This window comes from Archocentrus centrarchus, chromosome 1 (genome assembly GCF_007364275.1).
Source record: "Archocentrus centrarchus isolate MPI-CPG fArcCen1 chromosome 1, fArcCen1, whole genome shotgun sequence".
In the NCBI taxonomy this organism is placed as follows: domain Eukaryota; kingdom Metazoa; phylum Chordata; class Actinopteri; order Cichliformes; family Cichlidae; genus Archocentrus; species Archocentrus centrarchus.
The window spans coordinates 20,601,793-20,623,778 of NC_044346.1; the positions used below are offsets into that span (position 1 = coordinate 20,601,793).

General features: G+C 40.9%; 2 protein-coding genes across 4 annotated transcripts in view; one reads left to right on the forward strand and one right to left on the reverse strand.

Moving 5' to 3' along the window:
- pds5a (PDS5 cohesin associated factor A) overlaps positions 1–11,767 on the forward strand; it is a 28,925-nt gene extending 17,158 nt beyond the window's left edge. For both annotated transcript variants that reach the window (XM_030737798.1, XM_030737804.1), the window contains exons 14-33: positions 100–181; positions 271–319; positions 1,525–1,664; positions 2,189–2,304; positions 2,897–3,002; positions 3,109–3,269; positions 3,579–3,702; positions 3,806–3,964; positions 4,116–4,184; positions 4,305–4,441; positions 4,573–4,696; positions 4,813–5,017; positions 5,721–5,835; positions 6,004–6,136; positions 6,510–6,629; positions 6,804–6,866; positions 7,103–7,248; positions 7,320–7,407; positions 7,517–7,785; positions 10,780–11,767. In XM_030737798.1, coding sequence (XP_030593658.1) covers positions 100–181; positions 271–319; positions 1,525–1,664; positions 2,189–2,304; positions 2,897–3,002; positions 3,109–3,269; positions 3,579–3,702; positions 3,806–3,964; positions 4,116–4,184; positions 4,305–4,441; positions 4,573–4,696; positions 4,813–5,017; positions 5,721–5,835; positions 6,004–6,136; positions 6,510–6,629; positions 6,804–6,866; positions 7,103–7,248; positions 7,320–7,407; positions 7,517–7,785; positions 10,780–10,783 — 2,410 coding nt within the window. In that variant the 3' untranslated portion in view covers positions 10,784–11,767. The remainder of the gene's footprint in view (positions 1–99; positions 182–270; positions 320–1,524; positions 1,665–2,188; positions 2,305–2,896; positions 3,003–3,108; positions 3,270–3,578; positions 3,703–3,805; positions 3,965–4,115; positions 4,185–4,304; positions 4,442–4,572; positions 4,697–4,812; positions 5,018–5,720; positions 5,836–6,003; positions 6,137–6,509; positions 6,630–6,803; positions 6,867–7,102; positions 7,249–7,319; positions 7,408–7,516; positions 7,786–10,779) is intronic.
- Positions 11,768–12,057: 290 nt separating this feature from the next.
- ube2kb (ubiquitin-conjugating enzyme E2Kb (UBC1 homolog, yeast)) lies at positions 12,058–20,125 on the reverse strand. Of its 2 annotated transcripts, none has more exons than XM_030735607.1 (7): positions 19,886–20,125; positions 19,013–19,106; positions 18,868–18,926; positions 17,330–17,412; positions 17,137–17,263; positions 16,807–16,935; positions 12,058–14,277 (listed from the first exon to the last, which is right to left on the reverse strand). In XM_030735607.1, the coding sequence occupies exons 1-7, from the start codon at positions 19,946–19,948 to the stop codon at positions 14,203–14,205; spliced, it is 630 nt and encodes a 209-aa protein (XP_030591467.1). In that variant the 5' UTR covers positions 19,949–20,125; the 3' UTR covers positions 12,058–14,202. The 2 variants fall into 2 exon arrangements, with proteins under 2 accessions (XP_030591467.1, XP_030591474.1); XM_030735614.1 differs by having other exon boundaries at positions 17,137–17,236; positions 19,886–20,117.
- Positions 20,126–21,986: the final 1,861 nt, after the last annotated feature.

The following is a 21,986-nucleotide window of genomic DNA, read 5'->3' on the forward strand; positions in this document are numbered from 1 at the left end:
AGGACAGTATAATGATCTTCCCTTTGTCCCTTTGTTCTTTTCCATAGTTGATGCCACATTTTTCTCCTCTCTCTTTGTGTCATTAATTTTTGCTTTCAGGGCTCTGAATGAGATGTGGAAGTGTCAGAACATGCTCCGTGGCCTCGTCAAAGAGCTGCTTGACCTCCACAAGCTGCCAGTGGTACATTGAGAGACACACACACACACACGTCATTTCTTCCATTATCTTCTTTAAAATCTATAACATGATTCTCTCTCTCTTTCTCTTAGTCTGAGGCCAACAACACAGCAATGTTTGGGAAGCTGATGAGTATTGCCAGTAAGTTGTAAACATACAAACAGTACTCTACACTTTGACTCTGCTAGAGTAGCTTTGTTTGATTCACAGTTTTAAAAAAAACAAAAAACACAACTTATTTTAAACTTGGCCCTCCAGTTTATCCACTGACTGAAACAAGTTGATTAACTCCTTGTCCTTTAACACTGGGTGATTGCTGCTGATACACCGTTACCTGCCGTGAACACCTGGTTAACACAGACCGCATTAAGGCTGAGATATCAGATCAAAAGTACTTTTTATTACCGTAATTATGCAACCATTTGACCTATCTGAAAAATTCAAACGGTTTCTGAAAGCTGAGAAATTGCGCTTCACACCCAACATAGTTATTATGGTAATTGTTGCAGGAAGTCGGGGAACAGTGGGACATTTGAAAATCGTTCTGTCGCTGACGACAGGTTCGGTGTTAAAGGGTTAAGGCTACACTCTCTTTAAACCTACTTACTTTGATTGGTTGCCCCTTGCAAACAAGGTTTAAGGAGCAGATGGGTGGGGTTTCTGTACTCAGAACCAAAGATGTGTTCCACATTAAAAATCCCCCCTCTTTTTTACACCATACAATACCAAGAGTAGAAAAACTGTCAGAAAGCAAGTGTTCAGAGCATTCTGAAACCTGAGCTTTTGGCTCACAGTGATTATTTGCATGTACACTTCTTTTATTTAAAATTTTGGCTATGTAAATGGACTGGTTCTTATATAGTGCTTTTCTACTCTACTTTGAGCACTCAAAGCGCTTTATACATGTCAAATTCACCCATTTGCACGCATTCATACTCTCACAGCTGCATCAAAGAGAAACGGGTTCAATATCTTGCCCAAAAATACTTTGGCATGCAGACTGGGGCAGCCAGGGATTGGACCGCCAACCTTCCAGTTAGTAGGTGACCTGCTCAACCTCCTGAGCTACAGCCAAAGTATCCAAAAGCATAATAGATCAACTTTAATATAAAACCAGTTTTTTAAATACATGCAAATAATGTTGTGGCTGCTCAACAAGTCAGGGATGTTATTCACGAATTTGTTCCCCAGCTCCACCAGTGGTCATGTCAAAGTGTCATTGTTACAGCGTGTGTATATACGACGGAAAATAAGGAGAAGCAAAATGGGTCACCTTTAATACTCTAGGTTCATTCTACTTGAGAATGTAACTGATTTCCTATTCTAACTCTGCCTTATGTTTTCAGAGAACCTACCAGATGCTGGAAAAGCTCAGGACTTCATGAAGAAGTTCAATCAGGTTCTCGGTGAGGATGAGAAGCTCAGAGTACAACTGGAGATGCTCATAAGTCCGACGTGCTCCTGCAAACAAGCTGAGATTTGTGTGGTGAGAAGATATGAACATTCATGCACATTGAGATATCCTCACTCACATGTTTAGAGTCTCCTCTCTCTCTCTTTAACTATGCACAATTATTCAGGTTGCAAATGTAGTCTCTAATTTTAGTGCTGTGAGTTTGACTGTATCAGTCCAAAGGAAAAAAAAACAAACAAACAAAAGAAATAAACACTTAAACAGGGAGAAGGAACTGTGGAAGTTTCTAACAATGGTTCATGTTATTTTTATATTATGTGTCCATTTAAAAAAGTAAAACAGACAGCTTCCTTCCCTAAAATGCAGATAGTGACAGATTTCAACAGAGCAAAGAAACTGGAAGGTTGGCTTTTTTTTCTCCCCTCTTTACCTTTTTAGTTGTGACAGTACTGAATTTTATTATTGCAGCCTTATAGGGGCTTAGGACTGCATAGATGGGAAATAATACAGGGCTTGGTATGAATGTGCGTTTAAATTAACATACACAGAATGACACAAGTATTAACGTGCTGTGGTGGTGTTTATACTTTGTGCAGAGGGAGATCACTCGGAAGTTGACATTCCCCAAACAGCCCACTAACCCGTTCCTGGAGATGGTCAAGTTCCTGTTGGAGCGCATTGCCCCAGTTCATATCGACTCTGAAGCAATCAGGTCAGAAACATTTACCCATGAATACTGGATGAAACAGACTCAGAACAGAGTCAAAATGTTAACGCATGTTTAAGTTTATATTCTGATTCCAGTAAAATGGATCAAAGTAAATATTATTTCAGTTTGTGGGGGAAAAATGTCAGTTACTAAATCCTGTCCCAGTAAGTGTGGTTTTTTTTTTTTGTTTTTTTTTTTGTACAGTCTCCAAAACAGAGGTAGTTATATGACGAGCAGTGTCTCTTCCTCTCACTCAGAGTGCTTTATGTCATAGCTTTGTCTCTCTCATTGTGTAACACTGTACCATTGACAGGCTTTACTCATTCACTGAGACACCTAGTGGTGATGAGGTGTAACTGCAGGCGTCTGGCAGAGTACACGTTTAACCCTTTCTGCTTTATGGAAAAACACCATTAGAAAGGAAACGCATGTATTGAATGGCATGTAGTGTTTAAGTTTTGCAGTTTAACAGTTTCCACATAATACTTTTTACTGTGTGATTTTTTTTTTTTTTTTTTTTTTGCAGCTATAAGCAAACAAACTTATGAATTTGCTAAATATAGGAGTAGCAATAATCTGTTTTGTTTTACTGTAGCGCTCTGGTAAAGCTGCTGAACAAGTCCATTGAGGGCACAGCTGATGATGAGGAGGAAGGTGTTACCCCTGATACTGCCATCCGCTCAGGACTGGAGCTACTCAAGGTACATGGTGTCAGCAAAGTATTCTGAAATAAAATTACCGCCACACAGAGGAAGAAACAATGTTGTTAGAGTACTAGTTAGAAAACATTTCCTGCTCTGTTTCCAGGTCCTGTCTTTCACCCACCCCACCGCATTTCACTCAGCAGAGACCTACGAGTCTCTGCTTCAGTGTTTGAAAATGGAGGATGACAAAGTGGCAGAGGCAGCCATCCAGATTTTCAGAAACACTGGGCAGAAGATCGAGACTGAGTTACAGCAGATAAGATCGTAAGTGACGTAAATGACAGTGCTGTATATGTCAAATGAAACACTATTGGGCTTGTGTGGAACATTTTATAAGGCGGGAGTCTTTGTTTGGTTTAAGTCTCCAGAAAAGTGCCTTTGGTGTTGTAAAGACTCACTTTCAATGTATTACTTATCAAATGGGTAAATCAATTAAAAAAAAACTGTTTTGTACATTGAAGATGCCAAATTAGAGGTCAACCAAAACCTTCTAAAAGGACTTGGTTGACCTCTAACTGACAGAAATTATTGGCTGTGATCATCTTAAATCACTTGTTCTTATGTGTCCATCAGGACTCTGATTCCTATCCTGCATCAGAAAGCCAAGCGCGGCACACCCCACCAGGCCAAGCAGGCCGTCCACTGCATCCATGCCATCTTCAACAACAAGGAAGTGCAGCTGGCGCAGATTTTTGAGGTAGTCAACTCTTTCGCTTAAGCAATTGTTTGATTTTATGTCACCTTGGTCAGATATTCGCGTCTCCTTTTTTCAAACTCACCATTTGTTCCTTCACATGCAGCCTCTGTCACGTAGTCTGAATGCAGATGTCCCAGAGCAGCTCATTACTCCGCTCGTGTCTCTGGGTCATATCTCCATGCTAGCCCCAGATCAGTTTGCTTCACCAATGAAATCCATCGTAGCCAATTTCATCGTGAAGGACTTGCTCATGAATGACCGGGTGAGTGCAGATCAGTAGTGTGTAGGCAAGTAGTACTTACAGTACCAGACAAAAGTTGTGTGTGTGTGTGTGTGTGTGTGTGTGTGTGTGTGTGTGTGTATGGGGGGGAAAAAAAAGTGAAAATTTGATGGGTTTCTGCCTTTTTCTTCAGTCGGTAGGAAACAAGAATGGGAAGCTGTGGACAGCTGATGAAGAAGTCTCACCTGAGGTTCTTGCTAAGGTAAGAGGTGATTTCACTTGTGCAATCTGTTCATCAAAACTATTTTTGTGTATTTATGATTTAAGAGCACAATTTTTTATGCTTTCTATAATATTTTTTTTCCTATTTCTGTTCCCAAAGGTTCAGGCCATCAAGTTACTCGTGCGTTGGTTACTAGGAATGAAGAACAACCAATCCAAGTCAGCTAACTCCACCCTGCGCCTGCTGTCAGCCATGTTGGTCAGCGAAGGAGACCTCACAGAGCAGAAGAAGATCAGGTATTTTGGGCTGAAGGTCCCTTTGCTGAGTGACTGCTGTTAGAGTCATGTGTGAGAGTGCTTTGGATGGAGGCTTTAACGTTTTCCTGGCTAGTGTTTGAGGTGCCCCTGTTTGTTCTTTCTCCTGACAGTAAATCGGACATGTCCCGTCTGAGGTTGGCTGCAGGTGGAGCCATTATGAAGTTGGCACAAGAGCCATGCTACCATGAAATCATCACACCTGAGCAGTTTCAGCTCTGTGGTCTCGTTATCAATGTAAGTCTCACCTTTTTGTCAGACTTCAGGGGCTCTGTCGTAGAAGATGTTTGAATGTCACAGTTGGAAAATCGTGTAAATATCTACCAACTAACTCAGTTTGTTCCTCCGTGCAGGACGAGTGCTACCAGGTTCGTCAGATCTTTGCACAGAAGTTGCACCTGGCTCTTGTGAAATTGCTGCTGCCCCTGGAGTACCTGGCTGTGTTCGCTCTGTGTGCCAAGGACCCGGTGAAGGAGCGCCGCGCACATGCCAGACAGTGCCTGCTCAAAAACATCTCCGTCCGCAGAGAGTACATCAAACAAAACCCCCTCGCTCAGGGTCAGTTCTCATCCTCTGGATGTTTTCAAGCTGAAACTTCACCTTTTGTGTTATTACACACTGCTGTTGCTGCTTGCTTTCATTTCAAAGACCTTTGATGTGCAGTTTTTAACATGCTCTTTATTAGATGACAGTTTAGATGATGAAAGAGGACAGAAGTAAGGTTCCATCCAAATGTAGTACAAATAGTGACTAAATTTAGTTAGAAAATGTGCCAGAGAAAATGCAAACTAGTGTGCTCTGTGATTTACTACAGTCATGTTAATATTAAGCTTTCAAGTCATTGGGATAAAAAAAAAAACAAGCTTTTGAAATGAATTCTTTAGTCAGGTGCTGTTAACCTATTGCATAATTCAAAGAGCAATAGAAAAACATGAAACAAATGACAGAAGCATAACCTTAATGTTTGTTGTTGTTTACATGTTTGGTTTGTGTTACAACAACTAGGACAACATTGTTTTTGTCCTGATGAAGGTCATTTTACAGTTTTATATTCCCCTCTTGTAATTCAAACACAGCATCATGGAAACACTCTCAGCATTGTTTGCTGAGACTGACTGAGATGCTTAATTCAGTCCTTTTGGCAGCACACCAACTATTCCACAAGTGTAATGTTTCACTGGGGGTTTCTTTTTCCCAGGTTGAAAAAAAGGACAGAGAAAGTTACTTACAGGCATTAAAATTAGTTATTCTCTTTCCTCAGAAAAACTCGTTTCTCTTCTTCCTGAGTATGTCGTTCCTTACATGATCCACCTGCTGGCTCACGACCCAGACTTCACAAAACCTCATGAATACGAGCAACTCAAAGACATCAAAGAGTGAGTGTGTTTTTGATTTGGGCTCCACCTGAGACTGCCTTTCAGAAAATGCCCGCATTTCTAAATTGCTCTTTTGTTCTGTCATAAAGCCCAATAAATACAGATAAATGATGATCACTACAGCTGTGGCATAAAGAATATTTGTTGTGTGTGTTCATATCTGTTTAGATGCCTGTGGTTCATGCTAGAAGTCCTGATGACCAAGAATGAGAACAACAGTCATGCCTTTCTTAGGAAGATGGTAGAAAACATCAAACAAACCAAGGATGCTCAGTGTCCTGAAGACACAAAGGCCAACGAGGTTTGTGACGGAGTTATTACAGCTTTGCATTTTCTGATTTAGTTAGCTAACCTACTTTTAGTTTGGTTTTCATTGACTGTAATAGCCTCGGTGCATACTAACACACACACACTCAGTGCAGCAAACATTTAAATACATTTGGCTGGACTTGCACTGTAGTTTCAAATCTGTAGCATGTAAAGTTTATAATAAAATTGCCATTTTAAATCTTATTTTGTAGCTTTTTTTTTGTTTCCTTCATGAAAGTTCCTATGCTTTAAAAATCACTGAGCAAAGTCTGTGGATTTTACATTAGTAGTAGGCAGTGGTTTTAATAATTATTTAACTGAATGTCTTTCTGCGTTGTTGCTTTCATTCCTTGTTGCAATTACAGAAGCTGTACATTGTCTGCGATGTTGCTCTCTTCGTGATCGCCAACAAGAGCACCGCATGTCATCTGGATTGTCCAAAAGAGCCTGTCCTACCCTCCAAGTTCTTCCTCATACAGGACAAGGTAACACACTCATACAGGTGTTTCACCTCCTCCTGAGGATAGAAAGTGATTCATGTTACTATAGCTGGAAGAACGTGCATGGTTAGGAGCCTAAATCATGACCTTTTTTGTTAAAGTTAATTTTAGTTTAGCAGTTTATGATGGTCAGTTTTCTTTTATAATTTTTTTCAACAGGACTTCAAAAATGATAAAGAGTATCTGACGGCAGAGATGAGACAAATGCTGCTCACTGGAAAGGTAAATGCACACTACTGAGGCTTATTGCTGTAAAAAAGCAGTTATGTTTAGTTTTAAGAAAGGTGATGTATTTTAGTGCAGGGATGGGGGGGTGTACAACATGGAATGCCAACAGTTTGGCATTAAATTGTAAATTTGCATCCTGATGTGGCGTTAAAAGGTTTAAAAAAAAAAAAAAAAAGATCATTGCTGTGTTTCTCTGATTGTGAAAAGCTGAATTCTCTTTCATTATGTAGCCCAAACCAGCTCCTGTCTTAGGAGCTGTCAATAAGCCTTTGACGGTACCAGGGAGGAGGATCTTCACTAAAACCACCACAGCTTCAGACACAGCCAGTAACACCAGCACCAACTCCTCTCCGCTGAGCTCAACAATCAAGAACAGGTAAGTACACTGGCACAACAGGTGCTCACTTTTACGCATAAAATTCATCTCATTTTAAATGCGTCTTGCAGTAACAGCAGTTCTACCACCGAGTCGTCAGAGAGCCGAGCGCAGGAAAACAACGAGAACCCAGTTATCAAGGCTGACGAGGTGAAGAAGGTAATCTCACACGGGACCTACACATTTTCTACCTTTAAGCACTGTTTTTTTTTTTTGTTTGTTTGTTTGTTTGTTTTTTCTTGGCTTAACTTTTTTTGCCATTTTCCAGGACGAACCCAGTCAGAAAACTGCTCCCGATGCTGGGACAGAGGCGTCACCTGTCAAACGACGTGGTCGCCCACCTAAATCTGCTGCAACTGCTCCTGTAGCAGCTGACAAAGAGGGAGCAGCAGCACCAGTGGGGGGTGGAACTGGCAGAGGCAGGAAGAGAGCAGCTGACCCCAACTTGAACCCATCTGCAGAGTCAATCAACATCAAGATGTCAAAACAGCAGCAACAGAATGACGAAGGGACAAAGCGACAGATTGATCTGCAGAGGTGAGGTCTGAGGAGGAAAAAGAGCATGTGGCAAAAATAAGATCATTACGAAGCTTAGCCTTTTGTTACTAGTCATATAAGCTGAGGAAGAATTTGAAGACAAAAAGAAAGTTGAAAGTGGTGATTTTAACATTTTAATCCTACTTTGTCTCAGGTGTTAACTATTTTTGTCTCAGCAGGTGGCCATTTGTGAGCAAAGTGAAAGGAAAAGGGAGAAACTTGGAGAGGAGTCAGGGAGAGTTGTAGGAACAATTACCGTCCTCCTGGACAGTGAGGGTGACTGTAATCGAGCCTGAGCTCTGTGTCAGAGAGATACCAGCTCACGTGAGCACAGTCAAGCTGTGCAGCCTGGTCCACCATAAATAGCCAAAGAGGTACCAAGTCTTCAAGGAGGGGAGTTCCCTCTGGCAGGAAGGGAGAGTCCATCAGTGGAGGAAAGACAGGTAGACAGGGCAGTGAGATGGTTTAACACAGCACATCTCACTACAAAGACATACCAGGCTGTTCAGGTCATGAGTGACCACTCAACTATGATGATTTAAGAAATACTCTCACCAGACACTTTATTAGGTACACCTTGATTCTTCATGGCCTAGATTCAACAAGGTGCTGGAAATATTTGATCCATATGATAGCCTCGCACAATTTCAGGAAACCAGTTTGAGATGCTCTGAGCTTTGTGACATGGTGTATTGTCCAGCTGGAAGCAGCCATTAGAAAATGGGTACATTGTGGTCATAAAGGGACGGACATGGTCAGGTAGGCTGTGGTGTTTAAACAATGCTCAGGCAGTATTTAGGAGCCCAGAGCGAGTCCAGAGTAGCCTCAGTTTCCTGTTCTCAGCTTACAAGATTCAAGATTCAAGAAGTTTATTGTCATGTACACCGCAAAACACTGTGGTTATGCTGAGCAATGAAATTCTTACTTGCGACTGCTTTACAGACAATTGAAATAAGCAACTAAGTTAAAATAAAATTTAAGAACTAGTATATTAGGAAAGTAAAAGTAGAAAATAAAAATAAATAAATAATAAAGCAAGTGCAATATATACAGATATATACAGATGAAAGAAAGGCAGGTAATCACAGTTTGGTAATCAGTCAGTGGTTCAGTAGCCTGATGGCCTGTGGATAGAAACTGTTTTTTAGTCTGGTTGTTCTTGCTTTTACACTCCTGTAACGTCTGCCAGACGGCAGGAGTGTGAACAGTGTGTGCTGTGGGTGGGTACGGTCCTTGATGATGTTGTGTGCCCTCTTTATTACCCGGGTATTATAAGTGTCCTGTAGTGATGGGAAGGCAGCTCCACAGATGAATTGTGCTGTTTTGATGACACGCTGGAGAGCCTTCCTGTCCTGACTGGTGCAGTTTCCATACCACACCGTGATGGAGTTTGTCAGGATGCTCTCCACAGTGCATCTGTAAAAGTTGCTGAGGAGCTTGGGGGATAATCCGAATTTCCTCAGTTTCCTTAAGAAGAAGAGTCTCTGCTGAGCTTTCTTGACAGTCTGTGCTGTGTTGTAGGTCCAGGTGAGATCTTCACTGATGTGGGTGCCAAGGAATTTGAAGGTCTTCACTCTCTCCACCTGAGTCCCGTTGATGAATAATGGAGCATGCTGGTCTCTTCTCTTCCTCGGGTCAATAATCATCTCCTTAGTCTTCTCTGTATTTAAGGAGAGATTATTTTCCTGGCACCAGGACACCAGCTGGGCCACCTCTTCCCTGTAAGCTGCTTCCTCTCCCCCAGTAATCAGCCCAATGACGGTGGTGTCGTCAGCAAACTTGACGATGGAGGTGTTGCTTTGGGAGGGGATGCAGTCGTAGGTGAAGAGGGTGTACAGGAGAGGACTGAGCACACAGCCTTGTGGGGTCCCAGTGCTCACTGTCTTTGTTTCTGATGTCCTGGTACCAACTCTGACAAGAGCAGCACCCGGTGTGGTCTTCTGCTGCTGTTGCCCATCTGCTTCAAAGTTCGACTTGTGTAGTCAGAGATGCTTTTCTGTATACCTTGGTTGTAATGAGGCATGCAGAGTTACTGCTGCCTTCCTATCAGCTCGCAGCAATCTGGCCGTTTTCCTGACCTTTGGCATCAACAAGGCATTTTCTCTGAGAACTGCCACTCACTGGATATTTTCTCTTTTTCTGACCATTCGCTCTAAATCCTAGAGATGGTTGTGTGGGAAAATCCCAGGACATCAGCAGTTTCTGAAATACTCAGACCAACCCGTCGCTCACCAGCAACCATGCCACGTTCAAAGTCATTTAAATCACCTTTCCTCCCCATTCTGAAGCTCAGTTTGAACTCCAGCAGGTCGTCTTGACCATGTCTACATTCCTAAATACACTGAGTTGCTCCCATGTGTTTGTGTTTATGAGCAGTTGAACAGGTGTACCTAACAAAGTGATCAGCGAGCGTATATTGAAAATCTGCATTTGGTTCAGTGACACCTCTCTTGTTTGTGTGTTAAGGTCATTGTGTTGGGCGTGATTAGAAACCAATAGCCTGACAGCAACTGTATTCCAGTAATGTCAAGATCCTTCTGTGCTAATGCATTTTTAAAAATATAGCTGTTAGTGGTGGAGCAACAACCACCATGTAGCCATATCTAGACCAGTCCACACTGCATTGTACTAGAGTACCTACCCTGAAGTAGAAGCTTAAAAAAAGACCCCACGAACAGATCTTAAAACTTTGACGGTTCCAACCTCCTGTAGTGTTCCCCTGGTCTGAACGTGATTACTGTTCCTCCAGATTTTTACAGACTGATCCCTGATGATGTTACTCAGGTTTTACCTTTTAGTTCCTACAGATGTTTGTAAAAGTTAATGAACTCTCAGGGATATCCAGGATCGAAAGAAACAACCTAAAGATAAGAGTTTGTTTGAGGAGATTACCAGATAAGGATATTTACGTAAATGTTAGGTTGTTGATCTGTGTTAAGACTGTGCTGAGGCAGGATTGGGCTGACACTGACTCCAAGTTTCTTTGTCTTTCAGGTAAAGAGGAAACTGCTGAAGGTGAAACCAAGACTGTAGAGACTGGGCCAGACTCTTCCTTATATCTTCCCAACCCTGCATACAAGCTCCTCTGACTCTTAAAGCTTTCCTGGATACATTATGGACCTTTCTTAAAACACATAAACAGGCACACACGCACGCACACAAACACTCTAGAAGGTTTTAAACACCTTGTAGTCATGATTTGAAGCTCATTGTATGTAGGTCTTACTCAGAAACATGTTATTTTTTTTTTCCTTTGTGTTTGTTGCTCTTTGCTTCTTTTGTGGAGCCATTTTTAAGAAAAAAACAGGATGGACATTTTACAGCCGTTTTAATCTGGTTATGATTGTTGCTTATTAAATTCCCTGGGAAAATCCTACTGTATGTCTCTTGACCTCTTCCTCGTGTCTGTGTTGCACAGTATTTTTTATTTTCGATCTCATCGGTTTTACACAGTTATATTTTGTAAATATGCCTTTCCACTGAAAAATTTTTGAATATCTGAGTAAAAACAGTTAAAACTTTGCAGCAGATGGCTTAACTATGGGAACACTGATTCATTTAACAGATGTACCGGCACCAAAATTTTATACACTTTGGTAAGTTTAGGTTTCTAACTTTGGTATGTTTAGGTGCTTTAGCTTGTTTATAGCATCACAAGCCCAGTTAGAAACTTGCAGTGGCTTCTCAAATGACACCAGTAATGTTTTTAAAGGCCTATTGATTTATTTCCAGTGCGTGTAAATAAACAAAATTTAGCAGTCGGGCATTTCTGGATACTGTGCTCCAAGCTCTGCTCGCTGCCTCATGCCCTGGACTGGTCAGTGGCTCTGAAATCGAGCTGGGTTTGAATTACTTTTGTTTTGGGGGGTTTGTTTTTAACTTCTGAAGTACTTCACTTTGGAATGCATAAATATTACTATCCAAGTATGTGTTAAAAGTTTTTGTTCATCTTTTACAATTAAATATTTTTTGTACTTTGTCAGCTTTCTGTTGGGTAATTCCTGATTTTTTTTTTTGTTTGTTTTTTTAAAGCATCGAGTGAGTGGAAACCATGTGGGTTTATGTTGATGATGGGACTTATTTTTGGTGAAGTTAAAGTATGCCTATACTCATGATCATATTTAATTTTTTCCAAAAATAATAAATGCTTTTAGATGTTACGGTGCAGTTGCGTTTGTCTCTATGCCTGTGTTTGGAAGTGCAGTTTTCAGAAACACGAGCCAACATGATTTTCCACTTTTTTTTTTTTTTTTTTTATTCAAAGAAACATGACACTGTCACAATAAATAACCATGCTTTTTATACTGCAGATGCTTGCTTCCAAGAACAAGGAAAATAAGTCTCAATCCAAATGGAGAAACTGAGATGCAACAGCCCCTTTTTTATGCTTTGTAATCGTGCAATATTGTACATCATGAGAACACCAGGAAGACAGGGGGGGGGCTCTGTCCTTGTCTTTTTCTTAGAAAATAGATCCAGCCATCAATGGTGTACTCTAGTGAGAACAAGAAGGTTCTTTATCAACAACCAATCCCAGCTATTTACAAGTAAGGGAGATGGCACGTGCATCCTACCTGCCTATGAACTTGTTTTCACTGAGCAGAGAAGGCTGCACATTAACTCCATGTTGCACTGTAATACGCCGCTGTGCTGGTAGGGACTGAGCTGGAGGTCAAGCAAAAAAGATAATTCCTTTAAAAACAGAACAGCTCCGTGTGAAGATGCATCCACACCCTTCTCCATATGCCAAGCATGTTTTTGCAGTCCATGTACCTCAAATCAAAAACGTGAAAATACTTTCCAGGCCTGCTATTTTACTTCATAGAATAACAGAGGAGTTCCAGCCTCTTTTACTAATAAGACATAATTCAAAGACAACCTTCAGTGAGTGTTTTATTTGGCTGTGTAGTAAAGCATGTTTGGGAATATAGGACATTGCCTATATACCTGTATATATGGCCAAAGTTTTGCTGCTAGACTGGATCTGCAATAAACTGTACAGTACCACCTTCTAATGATTAATGAGCAGATCCTCAATCCGTGGCTGATGATGTGCCTATGGTTTCAAAATAATATAAAATACAGCACTGCAAATCCAAATCCTTAATGACAATCACTCATTTCTTCTCAAAGTGTCCCAAACAAATGTCTGCACTTTCCATCAAAATATCTGTAAAATAAACAGATAAGGCTTTGGTTCCCTACAGGTGTAACACCAAACTGGGCGGTGCTAGGTGGCTTTTTCCCCCCATCAGAGGTTCCAGGTGTCTGTTTAGAATGAGTCCTGCAAGATCCACGAGTGTAGGAGGGGACGCAAAACCGAACAAACACCCACCACGTCATTTGGCCAAATCAAATAAAGGCAACAACATGCAAGGACATTAAAACACGCAAAAAAAAAAAAAGATTGTAGATGATTGCAGAAAAGGTGGCATGTAAATGACCTTCAAGAGGCCTGAGCTGGCTATTAGCTCCTGTGCCGCAAGGGCCAGGATTTTGGCTGTGCCACCCTTTTAAACAAAAAAAAGAAAAACACATTCAGAGGGACTTCTCATGGATTACAAAAGCATGAAGATATCTCTCCGTACAATTGTAAACTAGGCATAGTTTATATTTAAAATAATCTGTTTTACAATGCCATGTGAGAAAAAAGTATATCCCCATTGTATTTTCAAATTTACACAGATCTATTTACAGATATTTTTCTTGTGTGCATGTGTGCAGATGTTGGAAGGTGTGTGTGTGTGTTTTCATTCTAAGTTTACACACAGAAAGTAAAACCTGTACATCCAAACTTCTGCAGTGTATTGAGGCATAAATGACAACTTGTTCAGGGGGGGAAAAAAATTACACTGCTCATGCACAGCACTATCCAGTCAAGTAAATTTAATCCAGCAAGACTTTTTTTTTTCTTTACAGTACTAAAAGTCTGTAGCAGAGAAACACACACAGTCCGACCGGCTGCCGAAGGAATAAACGGAATTGTAGTGTGGAAGCAGTCAGCAGGCTTTCCCTTACATTTTACCCTGAAAAATCCACAGCTGTTTGATCCTTTACAATATTAAGAAATTTGTGGGGAAAAAAATTCAAAGCCAATGTGATTAAAGGGCATGGAAGACCAGATGTATGAGTGGAAATTTTTTTGGGGGGGGGCTTAATACTGAAATACACATTGAGTTGGTGGGAGAAAAGACTCAGCAAAATGGATAGATGGGATCAGGCAGGCAACAGGGTGCTGTGCATATTGGCAACTGCAGTGCTACTGGTGTTGACTTAGTAGCAAACAAACTGGTAATAAAAGAAGGCTCAGACTGCCGTGGTGAACGGGGTGTTTGTTGTCTGTTTCACAAAAGGCAGTGGTGGAGGAGCTGATACTGTGATGAAGGGAGTTTTTGGATCCTCACACCTGGCTGGGCTTCAGTTGCTGAGGAGCAGCTCCGTCGCTGTTTCCACGTCCCAGGATTTTGAAGACAAGGCCGCTATTACTGCATTCTGTACATGAGGAGGAAGAAAAGTTTAAAAAATATTGTCATCTGCAAATTGTTTGCAATATAAAGCAGCGTTTTCCACAGACTGTATATAGCATACAGGCCACTCAGAGTATATATGGCACCTCTTTTTACATTTTGTTTGTCCCAAAATACAGTGGTCTAGTGGTCACACCCCTCACTTATTTTTGAAAGTTTAGTTACTACTAACCAGCTAGCCTCATGTTTCCCTACTGACAGAGAGCCACTGTAACCAGAAACAGCAGCACATGTACCCCTTTTCCACCGCCGGGGGTTCCGGTGCCAGTGCTGGTGCTGTTCCCAAAAGAACCAGTGAAAAGCTTAGGAACAGGCCTGCGTTTCCACCGCGCTTGTGAACCGCTCCTTTGCTATGAGTATGGGCGGGTCCTCGTCTATACACGGAAGCTGAAGGGCACAAACGTGGGAGAACACGCTCCCCTTTCTTGTGCTGCGAACACATTTTACAGTGCAAACAAACATCTGCAGCATCTGTGTGCAGCACAGAGGTAAACACAGACAGCAAGATGACAAGTACGCACCTTTTATCTGTGATATGAACTGATACAAAGCAGTAAGTTCAGCCTTAAGACCCAACCTAATTCTCAGCTGTGAAAATCACTTCACTTTTCTCATGTAATACACATGTAATATGGTAGAAAAGTTTACATTGAGATGGCAGTCACGCCCTTCTGCCGCTTTCATCACACGTTCTTGGTTCCAGACCAGCTAGCTTGCGGGGCCCGAGTTGAACCCGTTTTTCGGCCGAGCACCGAGTACATTCGCAGTGGAAAAAAACCCTGAACGGTTCAAATACTGGCACCGGCACCCTGTCGGTGGAAAAGTGGGCGATCTGGTTGATCAGCTATGCTGAGCTCACAGAGGTTGCAGAGAACAAGGACCACCAACTGCAGCTGGAGTTCGTCCACACTGAAGAAACAACTAAATACACTGTCCCATCATTTATTTGTCACAAAGTACTAAAAAAATTCAAATGTTTGCAAAGGAGTGCCTAATGAACGCAATTTTGTTATATTATGACAGAATGTCCTTATATAATTTGTTGTATAATGATTAATTTCATTGTATGTATAATGACAATAAAGTTCTATTCTATAATAACATTACTGTATAATAATGAATTCAAGAAAGCGTGGGTAGGTGTACCTCCTTCATTCACCACACATGCTCACACTGTGAGAAAGAGCAACAAAATTAATAAAAACTAAAAAGGATAATCTGAAAGAAAAGTAATACACTCTTATGATATAAATGTCAGATATATAAACAGCATTTTAACATGTAAGACAAATGGCATACGTCTTTGAATAATCCACCTTAATCATACATCCATCTTTACAGGGAAAATACGTTGGGGCACTGATTTTGATACAAATATACAAAAACAAAAAGATTTTGAGAAACTTGTTTTTCCCCCCAAACAGATATATATATATATACACACACACACACACACACACACACACACACACACACACGCATATTGAATATAATGCCAGTAACAACTCAATATATACTATTAATAGTCCATCCACATCTTTGGTAATTAAGCTTAAGTTCCTTAAGTGCCAGGAGACAGTTGGTACAGACAGCTGCTGTTTATGGAGTACTTCTATCTATAGAGCTTAAATTTAGTGGTGGAGTGGAGACAATGTGTAAATTACAGAAAGAAAGTCGGACCTTTTCTTGCCATTGGTTGGCTGTATTGTACGAACAAATGAGAATTCAAACACATGCAGAATCACAAATACGACTTTGACCTCAGCGATCCCGTTAGATGATCATTGTGTGTAAGTTGGTTTAAATTCTGACTGATACTGTAGGAGTATCAATTTATCTAAACTGTGGATTAACGGATGGAAGACAGATGCCTTGTCATGGCATGAGCTCATCTGTCCTTCAGCTGGATAAGCTAAAAAAGATGACACGCCACATCTCACTGTTAATTATCAACTTTTGAGTTATGTGATTGAGTATAAACAGAGCATCTGAGAGAGGCCAAGTCTTCAGGAAGTGAAGAAGGGGAGAGGGTCAAACTATTTAAGAATGTTGTCCACAGTGTAAAATTGCAAAGCATTTGGGTATTTAATTCATTTCCACTGTACATAAAAAAGGATAGCTCAAAGTGAGCAGCTGAAATCCCATATGAGGCAAAAAATGAAGAAACGCTTGGCCTTCAAAACTAAATCTCTTCATTTCACAAGCACAAAGTGCCCTTGGAAGAAGATCTGATGCAACACAGTGATGAATATGCCTCTGTCTAAATGTCTCTGAAGCATGTTGCTGGCATCAAATTCAAAATAAGCATTTTTCTTAAAAAAAACAAATTGTTTCAAGATTTCATATGAGAATGTTACTTTTGTTCTAAATTAATACTATTGTATTAAGTGTAAGCTCAGTTTCCCAGACATGGATTAAGCCTGTCTTAGCCTTAATAAAATGTAAATTTTTAGCTATAAATATGAGTGTACAACAAAAACAAAGTGATTCTGACCTTATCGAAGCCCATGGCACAGAGTTTGTCTATTTTACGTGTATAGTCGGGACTAGAGACGGGAGCACCCGCATAGACGTGCGACCACAGCCTTGCAGTCTGTTTGAACATTTCTGGGTTCTGCTTATACTGTGGATTCAGAAAGACAGTTCAGTGAGCAACATTTCAGAATAAATTAGCAAACATGGTAGACACCGTACTTTAGACACACAATTTCATATCAAAAACTGATAAGCACCTACAGTAACTCTGTGCTCTTGTATTCAACTTTTTTTTTGCCATCTGACTATAAGCAGAAAAAGTGCTAGCCTTGCATTAAGTCTTTCTCACCTGGTTTGCTACTACCGCATCCTGTGGATCATCTGGTTCTGCTGCAGCGAGAAGAGCCTGTAGAGACAACAGCACTGTCCTCAGGGTCATAGCAGCTGCCCTGAGAGAGGGTGAGACAGATTCACCACTGGAGCAGGTTAAGTGAATGGATCACATGCACATACTGAGAATGGTTCAGGTACTTTTCACTTACCACTGGTCTTTTAAAATATCCAAGCATATTGCTCCTGTCACAGAACTGATATTAGGATGCCAGATCTTAGTGATGAAGCGCACCTAAGAAAGACAGATGAGGGAGTGTTATCTAGATAAGAACTGGCGGTGGTAAAAAAAATAATAATAATAATAAAAATATTTACTATTTCTTACAATGGATATGTCCCCATGCAAATCATTGAGCCAGCAATGCTTCATGGCACCACTGTAGTTTTACATCTATGTGACAAATTGCCGTGATATGTTGAGCGTTTAATTTACTGGATAAGCCAAACGCAGGGAGTTTAACCCTTAAACTGTTTCCAAACAGGTTATTTGGTGACATTATTGCAGTGAACAATTTTTTCTTAACCTCCCTGTGTTCAGGATATGTTTACAAGATTCATTTGGTCACAGGAAATCAAAGGCTAGGGAGACAATAAATTTTTATTTTCACCATTATCCCTATTAGACTTTCTCTTTAGTTTTTAACGTGCAAACTAAGAGTGACCAGAAACTTAAAAAGGGTGTTTACAAGCTGCAATATGCTGCTCTCTGTCAGAGGACTTCTGTTAGCACACCCAGGTTCTTTAAAACATAATTCAAGGTTTTGAAAATAGGCTGAATTTATTCCAAACTCATTTGATGCTCATTACAATTATAAATGGACTGCATTTATGTAATGCTTTTGTTACATAAATGCACTTTGCTCTCAAACTGCAGGCTTACTTGTGGTTCCTAGAGTTTCTAAAAGTAGAATGGGAGGCAGATCTTTCAGCTATTAGGCCCCTCTCCTGTGGAACCAAGTTTGGATTTGGGAGACAGACACCCTCTCTACTTTTAAGATTAGGCTTAAAATTTTCCTTTTGATAAAGATTATAGTTAAGGCCAGATCCCTTAGCTATGCTGTTATAGGCTCAAGACTGCTGGGGATTTCCCATGATCCACTGAGTGTTTTTTCTTCTCTTTGTTTATACACTACCACTGCATTTAATCATTAGCAATTATTAAACTCTGGCTCTCTCCTTTAGTTTGCCTTTTGTCCAGTCTCCCTCTGCTTTCTCCTCTTTCCCCTCACCCCCAACCAGTCACGGCAGATGGCTGCCTCTGCCTGCACCTGATTCAGTTGAGGGTTTCTTCCTGTTAAAAGGGAGTTTTTCCTTCCCACTGTTGCCAAATACTTGACTGATTGTTGGGGTTTCTTTTCAGTACCTTTATATATATATATATATATATATATATATATATATATATATATATATATATATATATATCTTACAATATAAATTGCCTTGCTGTTGTGAATTGGAGCAACATAAATAAAACTGAATTGAACTGCAGCACTGGGAGCTGTTTTGGGGGGTTGGGTACCATGCCCAGGCACACTTCAGTATGAGGAGTGGCGGTTAATGACAACCTGTTTAGCCATAATAACAGTGCACATGTTTTCAAACTAACTAAACTAGAAAGATAGGCTGAGAATGGACGAAGTGCTTCTTTTTTTTTTTTTAAGAAGAAGCAACTGGAAGACAATACCTTTGGTGGGTTAAAAGGATAGGTTTCTGGGATTTTTATTTCAAGTTGATATCTGCCACCTTGGAAAGAGAAAAAAGTTAGCGCTTCAGATCATAAGATGAGTGTTGTATCGATATCCTGACAATCATTTCCAATGTGACAGTACCTTCATATGGTGTGTCTGGAGGCCCTGCTATTTCACCCCTCAGCTCTGTGAAGTTCTCATCCACCAGATCTACTTTAATCTGGTTTTTACTCGTCTGCAGGTCGAAACAAATGCAAAGAGTTACCCAGCTTATCTCTTCACATGTTTACATCAAACTAAAAACGTGAAGTCGCTGACATGTTGGCTGTTAAAAGGCACGGCTGGTGTCATTTTGTGTAAAATTAAAAGCCAGTTTTGAGCCCCACTTCCAGGGGGAATCGCTACGACAATTAACGTTAGCACCAGAAGTACCAAAGTTACAAAACTACAAACCAGTAGAACATGGCAGGAAGTAAAATGACAACATAAATAAACGCAGTCCCTCCACACTGAAAGCAACCGGCTGACTAATGTCTGATAAGTTTGCTGAACGTTACAGCAGAAATACCGCCGCTGCTAATGCTAACTGTGTATGTCAAAATAACGTTAGCGTTAGCAAGCCTTGCTAACTGACGCTAACTCATTTACGCTGCCCTGCCTGAGGCGCCATACAGGCCACACGCTGGAGGTTTATTTGAGTTGTGTAATTAAAACAAACGTGTGCGACATTGTGTGTTAGGCATTAGGGCCTGTCAGTTGACAGAGCTGAATCCTCGGTGTTTCCTGAACACACCCACCTGACACAACAAGGGAGGCGCTGATTTGAAGCTAAAGCTAGCTAAAGTTCTCCTGTTTGGGCCTGACCTGCTGCAACACAGGACCCAAACCTGACTAAGGTAAATCTGTTTGGTCATAATAACGGCCCCTGGAAGCTTACAATTTAACAGTGCTGAAACAATTTTTTAAAAAATGAGCTGAGTAGAAGTGGAAAAACAGCCGGTAATATTACCGCACCTCTTCGCTTTTGAGAACTTCTTTGAACTCCCGTTTGATCCTTTGGACCGCAATGTTGGCCATGGCTGTGTCTGCTGAGCTGCTGTTGCCTTCAAGCTACACCCGTGGCCCGTCTCCCTGTGCGGTTTGTTTGTGTGTGTGTGTGTGTGAGTGAGAGCGAGCGTGTGAGAAAGAGAGGAGGGGGGGGGGAGTCCGCCTGCTCGGTGCTTTCCTCACTTACGGAGCTCCTTTCACTTTCACCGTGTACGGCGCTTCTTTCTAGCACAGAGAGAGTTTACAGTCCGCCTGCCCGCAACCAGCGTCAGTGCGTCCAGAACACACACACACACACACACACACACACACACACACACACACACACACACACAGTGCAGCTGCATGGAGCACACACTGGAACTTTCATTAATGAGCTCTGGTGACAGGCAACGTGGGTTCATGCGCTTTTGAAACTTCCTTCAGGGCATTTCTCATCATATGCTGGTACTGCCAGGGTTTCCATCTGATTGTGTGAATTTTTATTTAGAGAAATGGGAACTCTCTCACATTTCAACTCTATGGTGTTCAACGCATATTATATATATTGTGTGTATGTGTTCTGCATATGGAAGACATATATCTGTTAAAGCTCAATATATACTATTAATAGTCCATCCACATCTTTGGTAATTAAGCTTAAACTTTGCAGTTCCTTAAGTACCATGAGGCAGTTGGTACAGACAGCTGCTGTGTATGGCGAGTGCTTCATCTATAGTGCTTCAGCTTAAATTTAGCTTTTCAACTGCGTTTATACCTTCATGGTTTATAATGTGAATGGCTTCCATCTCTTGGCGGTGAAGAAGAGAGTGCAGGCAGGGTGGAGTGGGTAGAGACAAGTTATCAGAGGTGATTTGAGACAGAAGGATAGCAGCGAGAGTGAAAGGGAAGGTTTACAACATGGTGGTGAGACCTGCTATAATGTATGGTTTGGAGACAGTGATGCTGGGAAATAGGAGTTAGCAGAACTGAAGAGTCTCAGATTTTCACTGGAAGTGACCAGAATGGATATCAGAGAGACAATTTGGGTAAAGAGCTTGGGAAACAGAGTTACAGTAGAGAGGCAAGGCTGAGGTGGTTTGGACATGCGCAGAGGAAGGATAGTGGATGTATTGGACAATGTTGATTATGGAGTTGGTAGGCAGGATGAAAAAGTAGAAGACCTCAGAGGAGGTTCATGATGTAGTGATGCAGTGTAGGAGTACGTGGATAGGAGGAAGACATGGTGTGACAGAGGAGAATGCTAGTGATAGGATGGAGGTGGATGACCCACTGTGGTAACCCTCTAAAAGGAGCGTCTGAAAAGGAGTTGCTTCCATCTATTATGAGGATCAGATCCACCTTTATTGACACTTTACTCAGGTACAATAAACTATTTGTTCATAAAAATTAATAAATTCCAAGTCACTTATAGATGAAAGTAGGGTAAATAACTTCTCACATTTGTGATCATAATAGTAATAATAATACACACACATTTAATGAGATGTCTGTTAAAATATCTTTTTTTGTGCCATGACAGATTGCACTGGTTGTTTTAGTATGTGTAACTGAGCTTCTATTGTATCGAAAGCTTGGAAAATACAACAGGTTGGATTGTTTCGTAAATTATTGTGCTTTTTTGGCTCTTGCTTCTAGTTATTTGTGTCTTGTAAGCTTCTTTGGTGTGGCCATATTTTTATTCGTGACACATTAACTTTAACACACTGATAACCTCAAATCAATCAATTATATAACAAACAATAAGAAAAAGTCCTGATTCAAAGTTAAAGTATTTGTTGAGCTGCAGAAAAGTCGCTCGTTGTTTTCTTTACAAAAAGCATTTATAAAGTAACTTAAAATTTCAATATATATAATTTTAAGTCAGGTAAAGTATTCGAGTGAAGTCCACCACCGTGTATTTGGTTACACAACTGCACAGATGTTGGAAGTTCATGGGCCTCTGTAGGCTGACAGGCAGCCGGACTGTTTGTTTACTATCCAGAGGAAGTGATCGTTGCTTGCTGTGATTGACTCAAAGGGCCTGCCCATCAAACTTTTAGACCAATAACAGGACTGAACAGAACAG